The sequence below is a fragment of the Nicotiana tabacum genome, chromosome 10 (genome assembly GCF_000715075.1).
Source record: "Nicotiana tabacum cultivar K326 chromosome 10, ASM71507v2, whole genome shotgun sequence".
In the NCBI taxonomy this organism is placed as follows: Eukaryota; Viridiplantae; Streptophyta; class Magnoliopsida; order Solanales; family Solanaceae; genus Nicotiana; species Nicotiana tabacum.
In genome coordinates this window covers 21781396-21789938 of record NC_134089.1, presented here as the reverse complement: position 1 = coordinate 21789938, position 8543 = coordinate 21781396, and the positions used below count along the sequence as shown (strand labels likewise).

At 36.8% G+C, this 8543-nt stretch overlaps 1 protein-coding gene across 1 annotated transcript; it reads right to left on the bottom strand.

Annotated features, from left to right (window-relative positions):
- Positions 1–527: 527 nt before the first annotated feature.
- LOC107762263 (uncharacterized) lies at positions 528–5899 on the bottom strand. Its single transcript, XM_016580614.2, has 6 exons — positions 5683–5899; positions 3270–3659; positions 2542–2687; positions 1966–2242; positions 1501–1773; positions 528–1158 (listed from the first exon to the last, which is right to left on the bottom strand). The coding sequence occupies exons 2-6, from the start codon at positions 3576–3578 to the stop codon at positions 679–681; spliced, it is 1485 nt and encodes a 494-aa protein (XP_016436100.1). The 5' UTR covers positions 3579–3659; positions 5683–5899; the 3' UTR covers positions 528–678.
- Between the last annotated feature and the right edge of the window lie 2644 nt (positions 5900–8543).

Genomic DNA, 8543 nt, shown 5'->3' with positions numbered 1-8543 from the left:
GAAATCTGGTTGTCTTGAATCATCTTCAACTAATACTTCTAGATGCTATCTTCATATGTCATATAGTCCCCCAGTGTTTGACTTGGAAAACATAAGGACTTAAACACTAATTCTCCACATAGATTTCCATATCTTCTTTCCTCGGTCCTACTCCTGAAAAAGAAATACATACTGGACTTGGATTTTCTGTGATGAAGATGATGCTTAGCCCTTCTAGTCAGACTTATTGTGACCTTGACTGGGAATAATTAATAATTCTGTGTCAATTCGGGTCTATTGTCATCCTTCGGTCCGGATGATGGTAGCTTAATTTGTAACGAACTAGGGAGATTGACTTAGTGGCAACAAACTAATCGTTCGTTTCACTTGTTCAATGACCAACCTTTCATCTTTTCCCTGTTCCTGCACATGCGAATGAGCTTCATAGAACAACCAAATTTTCTGGTACAAACATGCAATCATGGAAGTGTACTTGCAACATCAGGAGGGAAAAAAACAAGCAATCTAACAAAAAAAATTACCGATTATTTAGGTTGATAAAAGAGCATGAAATTCCATTTTATTAAAAGGTTAGGACAATACAACTACATTTCTCCTCCAGAGAAAATTAAATTATTTTGATGTTTTTTGCCTGATTTGAAGCTTATGTTGGGTATGAACTTCATGCTCACATCAAAATCAAGCTTCAAGTTTTAGATATGCCTTTATGATTCCCATCATTTCACTCCCCGGAAACCGGCCAAGACAACCTCTTGCAGCTGCTATTTCACTGAACTTGTCAACAGAATCACCAGCAAGAAACTGAAGCTTCTTATTTTTGTATTCTTTGATCCTTGTATCAGTATCTAAGTCTTCGCCAGCCTGTACGGATGGAAGGGGAAATGGATCAAGGGAAATACCTGACAGGACAGATTCTCCACCCAAAGCACTCACAAAGTCTTTTAAACTACACAATGCAAATGGCACTGGTTCAAAGCTGTGATCTCCATATTCTACAGGCGTGGAGTGGTCTCCGGTGACACAAAGGTAGTAGCTGAATTTCCCCGTTGACTCTGCTTCCCAAAGAAGCCTAGCTAATTGTCCTATAGCATGATCAACAGCTTCCAGTCCTTTCACTTTGAATACACTCGCTTTATCATGACCTGCATCGTCAATTGCCTGCAAATCCAGTAATGAACATAGAACCATCAGCCTCACAAGAGAAACAAGAGAGAAGGAATAAGGACCAAAAAAGCATATGATCCTTTCCACAAGAAGCAGCATGAGAAAATTACTCTAAACTTGCTAAAACAATCAAATCTCCTATATGCTTTTGTTACTCCTAACGAAACTACTATGCTAAATATGGAATCTAAAAGAACATGATGAGGGGATAGATTAGCGAAATCCTCGCATGAGTTGTTACAAGAAAGTTGACTTTTGCCAACAATTGAAGCATCAAAAAGATAAAAAGATCTTTTCGAGCTCAGAACATATTGAGAATCAACCTTTGGGAGATACCTTAATGTGAAGGAACCCAAAATCATAGCCATCAAATCGACCAGGCTTGTGCTCATCTTCCCCGGGCACAAAAACATTCGGACAAGATTGCAAAGGTGCCGACAATGCCTTGGCTATGGCAGTTGCTTTTGATGTTAATAATGTCCTGTAGTCTCCTGTCGCTCCAGGAGCTTCCAGAATATCAATCCCGAGTGACAAACCCAAGCCCGCAATAATCTTGGTAGGAGCTACCATGCATGGCCAGAGACCATGTATCCTTTCAAATGGTGCAACCTACAACATATAACAAAATAGAACTAAGAACATAAGGCTTCAACCAGAAGAAACTGACTTTCTTCTTTCTAGCATGTCCAAAGCTGAATGGTTAGTGGCAATATCCCAAGTAAATTATCATAACAATGCATGCAAAACTCCCACCAAAAAAAAAAAACACTCACAGACGCTAAAAACACACACTTCTTGTACCTCAATTCGAATGCCACACCCTCGTAAAAGAACCAGATTTGCAACATTCTTTCCTTCTGCTGCCCTTTTTGCATTCAACGGATGGGCAAGCAAAATGCGTGAAATTTCTTTAGACAGTTCATTGACAACTGCAGCTGTGTGTTTTGCTTCATCTGTATCATCAAGAGGCTGCGCTTGTAAAAGTAAGCGGTTGTCTTTCAATGGGTCAGTTCCTGATATATTTCCACTGAGTTTTGGTCCCTTGACAACCACTCCACATCTATGCTCCGTAGCATACCTAAAATAAACATTGGGTATTGCTCTTTTCTTCACTAATGGTTATTATGTAAAGCTCATATTCCAGATGCAGCAAACGAGCAACTATAATAAGAAACGCTTGCATACTATTTCAGTAGAGATAGCACACTACTGAGTAACAACAATTTCTCTCATAATAATATCTTTTGAGGAAACAAAATCAAGCCTAGTTGGCAGCAGACAGGAAAAAATACAACTAAATCCTGTTGGATAAGATATGATTATGCACATCAGCAACAAATAAAGGACAAAAAGTTCAAGAAAAGAGGCCATTTCTACCTGACTCTAATTTCATATTCGGGAAAAGAAGGCAACTTCATTCCATCTAATGCTGCACAAAGAATTGGCCCTTCTTCTTCAAAATGCCTATCAGCCCTCCTGCTAACGACTATTCCCGTTTCCTCATCCAGTGTAGCAAAGTTTGACTTGTATTGAAACGGTAAAAAATTAAGTCAAAGATGACACTCTCACCTCATATACAAAGAAAAGTACCAAAAAGTACAGTAAAATTTATCACAGTATAGGATCAACGGTTAGCAAATGACAGTATTGTGCATATATCTTGTTATTCATACTAGCATAGATGAGAAACAATTACTCAGACCAATGTCCCACTCCCAATAATGTCTCAGACATTGGTCCCTCTCAACCCCGGTGAAAGAGAAAAAGCAGAACAGATGACAATATTTGAGAAACCCTGTCATTAATTGCCACAAACACAATGTGCAAATAAGGTAGCCGAGGAGGAGATATGGTTATTGCTCGTAGTTCAAACAACAATGTATGTGAGGAAGCTCGCTATTTACTCAAAAGATATGTCGTGCCCTGTGGTTCTCTTCATTCTATCTACCAGTGAAATTCTTCTCTCTTTTTTTTTTTTGCCTACTAAGTTCAGGAATAGTTAACATAGGGCGAGAAGAATTAAGACATTACATTACCTATCCATATAGATATACCATTCGCACATACATATATAACAGCTCTAACACACAAAGAAAGGTGCATACCTTAAATGCAATATCCCCTGGTGACATTGCCAACCCGGCACCCATTGACTCAAATGCACCCCGACCTCGGTAATATACCCTAGGGTCATAGCCCAGCAAAGAAAGATGGGCCGTATCACTTCCACAACCCAAACCAACTTCAACGGGATCCATCAGGCCATTAACTCCGGCAGATGCTATGGCATCCAAATTTGGTATTTTGGCTGCTTGTAGCGAGGTTTTATAGCCAAATCTTGGGAGAGAGACATCTCCCAAACCATCAATAAGCACAAAGGCAACTCTTCGCTTCGGCTGCTCCAAGTTAACCATTCTTCTGTACAGCTAAGGCCTATTCACTGTCTTCCCTAAACAGGCACAGCCCAGAGCCTCAACTCATAAGTATCAAAAACCCTGTATGTAAAGAAAAGGAGTATATCAACTATCCTACTTCGAAAAAGGAATAATGTTTCCGATAACTAGTTCACGAGCTGGATACCTAGATATTTCATAAAGATATAAGGAATCAAATTGGATTTGCAATCACCTATCTCTCTAGGACTATTGAACAATCAACTTTTACTAATTACAACACATGGATGGGCTCAAGTTATGATTTAAAGTTCTCGTACGGAATACATGGATGGGCTCAAGTTACAAAAAGATGTAACAGAAGAAGAGATAACATATCCATACATAAATGCACTGAAGGTCAAAAGGAATGAGAAGACAAAAAGAAGTGTTCAAATATACTCATGGCAAAACTGCTTAGCAGTTAGCATGAAAACATTAAGTATGCACACTGAGGTAGAAAATATGATGATAGGAACATTAGGAACTCAAAAGAATGAAACAGAAACCTTGAATTATCAGAAACTAAGACATATTTCTAGGCAAAGTGCAGCAGGTACCCTGTCTCCAAAAATTTGCTTATATTTTACAGAGTTTTAAACGAATTAATACCAAATTCATCTCTATGTGATTTCGAGTTCGAGCAAACACTAAGACATTTAAAAAATAAGATGACAGGAAGTGACCGGTCATACATACACAGGCCAAGTAGATATTGCAAGAAAGAGGTGGATAAATTAACAATTATCCGATGATGACAGAGTTCATCGAAGGACATATGATGCATAATGGAAGATTAATCTTTATTGATGTATTAAATATTATATTAAGAGGTAGAACAAAAATGTCACAGTGATGAATTTCAAAGACCATATTAGGGGAAAATTACACAAAAAAGGCCATCAAACCTGTCAATACACTGGATATTATCGCTACATTTCTTTAAATTCTCCTTGTTGAGTGAGCAAGTCAATTTACTTATGCTGCCCGTTCAATTAAACACACATAAAAAAAATATGAATACAAATAATTAAACGGAAAAGCACCATGCATATGTGAAATCTAACTAGACCATCATAACAAGCATGCCTAGCGAGAACAGCGTAAATCTATCTACTAGTATCAAGACAATCACAGGTACTAATTTCTAGTATCTTAGCAAAGTACCTCGCAAAGAAACTGCCATATCACTACATAAAGAGCAAAGTAGAGAATCCAGTAGCAAAACTCTCACTAAGGCAACAAAAGCATTATATTATGCCCAAGCAACAAACATAGAAAAGTATTTCATTGAAAGACAACCAATCACCTAGCCACATCCCTCCACCTAATATATAAAAAGTATACAAGTAAACCTTACAAAAACAACTACCTGTTTCATGTCTCATTAAAGAATCCTTGAAATCAACCCATTATTACTTGATCACATCAAGTCATGTCTCATTAAAGAACAGAGATATTAATCTTACATAAAAATCAGCCAATCTTTTTATGGTAAGTATTATTTTTTTAATTTTATTGTAGGATGGATACTTCACCCATGGTAAGCAATTAGATGCAATTCACTTGAAGAGGCTCTCCTTTCGCTCCCCCTTCCTCTAAATTCTCCATACATACGCACCACCTCTCCCATTCTCTCTTCCAACATTTCGCACAAGGACACCTAATCGTCCCGTCATTTTGACTAAAATACTTTGCATTATTAATAAACCCATCAACGCCTTGTATAAATTCATCCCTCAAACCCCGCCCGCCGATTAGAAATATTCATATCATACATCCATCTACGATTTCCATTTTCCAACTACATATAAAAAAACAAATGCACAACAAGTTGAAATTAGTTTAGACTTTACTTATATTTCAGTCCCTAATATATTAACATAAAAGAATTAACAACAATCACAACTGATGAGAAAGAATATTTAGGCCCGTTAGGAAGTGCAATGTGTTTGAGCAATAAATAAATAGAAATCGGGAATTTATGGAATAATAATAAAGCAATTGACATATGAATTATGAAAACACATGATAAATTACCAGAAATAATTAATTGTCTGCAATAAAGAAGTAAACAGAAAATTACCTTTGGAGGAGAAACGACGGAGAAGGGCAATATTTCAGAAAAAGCAATGCCTCTGCATCGAACCAGAAATTCTGAAGTATTAGCAGATCAGAAATACACTATTTACTCTTTCGATATGTATAAAGAAAAGAAAATGGGAGATTGCGGAAAGTATATATTCTCACAGTCACAGATAGTGAGGAATATTGGGTTGCGTTTTGCTTTCTCAAAGGAAGATAGACAAAGGGAAATAATATTATAATATAATATAATATAATATTATATTATGAATGTCCATTTAGTACTCCATTGTAAATAATCTTCCTGAAGAAGTTTATCCATATGGGACTCCACCGTAAATATGTTTATCTATTTAGTACTCTATTGGAAATAAGCTTCCTGAAGAAACTTATCACTTCGGTACCCGGTTATGGATAAACATTACCCTAAGTAGAAGATTATTCATACCGGGTATAATGAGCTTATCCATTCAGTACTCCGTTATGGATAAACATTGCTCTCAGTAAAAGATTATCCCTATCTGGTATAGTAGCAGCTTACACAGCAGCTTGCAGTAGCAGCTTACACAGCAGCTTGCAGTAGCAGCTTACACAGTAGCTTGCAGTAGCAGCTTACACAGCAACTTCCTTTCTTCTATAAATAGAAGCGATTTCAGTTCATTATATACATCAGTTTGAATTCGAATAATATATCAGTTTCTCTCAATACTTGTCTTTACTTTACAGTCTTTATTTTATAACACGTTATCAACACGAGACTCTGACATCTCGAGCAAATACTTTGAAAGTATTAGAGGTAAGAACTTTCTTTTCCTAAATAATGTCAAATCTTTCTAAACTTGAATTTGTAGCACTGGTATATCAGGCAAAAGCTACATGTCTTGGGTGCTTGATGTTGAAATTCATCTTGATACGATGGGTCTGGCAGACATCATCAAGGATAAAAATCAGGCATCAAACCAAGACCGTGCCAAAGCAATGATATTTCTACGCCATCACCTTGATGAGGGCCTGAAAATGGAATATTAAAGATCCAGTCATACTGTGGAATAATTTGAAAGATAGATATGACCACATGAAGATGGTCGTTCTTCCACAGACACGTTATGATTGAACTCATCTAAGGCTACAAGATTTTAAATCTATCAGTGAGTATAATTCTGCTATGTTAAGAATTATTTCCCAATTGAAATTATGTGGTGATGATATTACTGATCATGATATGTTGGATAAAACTTTCACCACTTTTCATGCCTCGAATATGCTCCTGCAGCAACAATATCGAGAGGTGGGATTTAAAAAGTATTCTGAACTTATCTCACATCTTCTTATAGCAGAGCAACATAATGTGCTATTAATGAAAAATCATGAAAGTCGACCTATTGGTTCCTGTTCATTCCCTGAAGTGAATGAGACGAACTTCCACCAAGCTAAACGTGGAAGAGGTCGTGGCCCCAGTCGTGGTCATGGCCGTGGTCGGGGAAGAAACCCCAATCATGGTAATAATAATGCACCAAAAAAGCCTCCTCACCAGCAGTGGAAAAGGAAGGAACAAAAGCATGAAGCGGTGCAAGCGCCAAATGCAAAAAATGCATGCTATAGATGTGGAGGAAAATGACACTGGTCACGTACATGCAGTACGCCAAAGCACCTGGTTGAGCTTTATCAAGGCTCCCTGAAGAAGACAGAGAAAAATGCTGAAGCAAATTTTATTTCTGAAGATAATTTAGACTTCATGCATTTGGATGTAGCTGATTACTTTGCACTCCTAGAAGGAGAAACAAGTCATGTAATCGGTAGTGAATCTGTAGAAATGTAAATATTTTAATTTTTGTTGTTTGTAATAGATAGTATGGTTATGTAATTGTTGTACATAAATAAAAGTTATGCTTTGATAATGATGTTTACTATAATATATTTTATTTATGTTATTTTGAAGAATATGGATAACCCTCAAATTATGTTTGGATCAAAGACAAATCATGAAGATATTTGTGTTATTGATAGTGGAACAACTCATGCCATATTCAACGATCAGAAATACTTTTCTTATTTGCATAAGGAAAAAGCAATTGTTTCAACAATTTCTGGTAATATAAGTTTGATTAAAGGCTCCGGAAGAGCCATAATATTTTTGTCTAAGGGAACAAAACTTATTATAGACAATGCATTGTTCTCCTCCAAGTCCCGAAGAAACTTGTTGAGTTTTATAGATATCCGCCGAAATGGGTATCATGTTGAGACAATAGATGAAATGAACAGGGAATATCTTTGTATTACAAAGAATATTTCTGGCCAGAAATGCATTGTAGAAAAGTTACCAACTTTATCTTCTGGCTTATACTATTCAAAAATTAGTACAATTGAAGCACACTCTATCGTAAACCAGAAGTTTACGGATTCAAATACTTTTGTGCTTTGGCATGGCCATTTGGGCCATCCCGGATCAATAATGATGAGACGAATTATTGAAAATTCGAGTGGGCATCCATTAAAGAACTTGAAGATTCTTACAAATGACGAATTTTCTTGTGATGCTTGTTATCAAGGAAAAATGATCACTAGACCATCACCAATGAAGGTTGGTATTGAATCCCCTGCCTTTTTAGAGCGTATACATGGGGATATATGTGGACCTATTCACCCACCAAGTGGGTTGTTTAGATATTTTATGGTCCTAATAGATGCATCTTCAAGATGGTCTCATGTGTGCCTACTATCATCTCGCAACCTGGCGTTTGCAAAGCTATTAGCCCAAATAATTCGATTAAGGGCACAATTCCCAGATTATCCTATAAAGGCTATTCGCCTTGATAATGCTGGAGAATTCTCATCTCAAGCTTTTGATGATTATTGTCTATC

What these genes read in the sequence shown, in the direction of transcription:
- LOC107762263 (XM_016580614.2), bottom strand. Translation starts at nt 3,578, where the DNA reads ATGGTTAACTTGGAGCAGCCGAAGCGAAGAGTTGCCTTTGTGCTTATT. An exon ending in GAATATGAAATTAGAGTCAG is followed by an intron (nt 2,243 to 2,541) that starts GTAGAAATGGCC and finishes TGTTTATTTTAG; the next exon opens with GTATGCTACGGAGCATAGAT. An exon ending in TTGGGTTCCTTCACATTAAG is followed by an intron (nt 1,159 to 1,500) that starts GTATCTCCCAAA and finishes CTGGATTTGCAG; the next exon opens with GCAATTGACGATGCAGGTCA.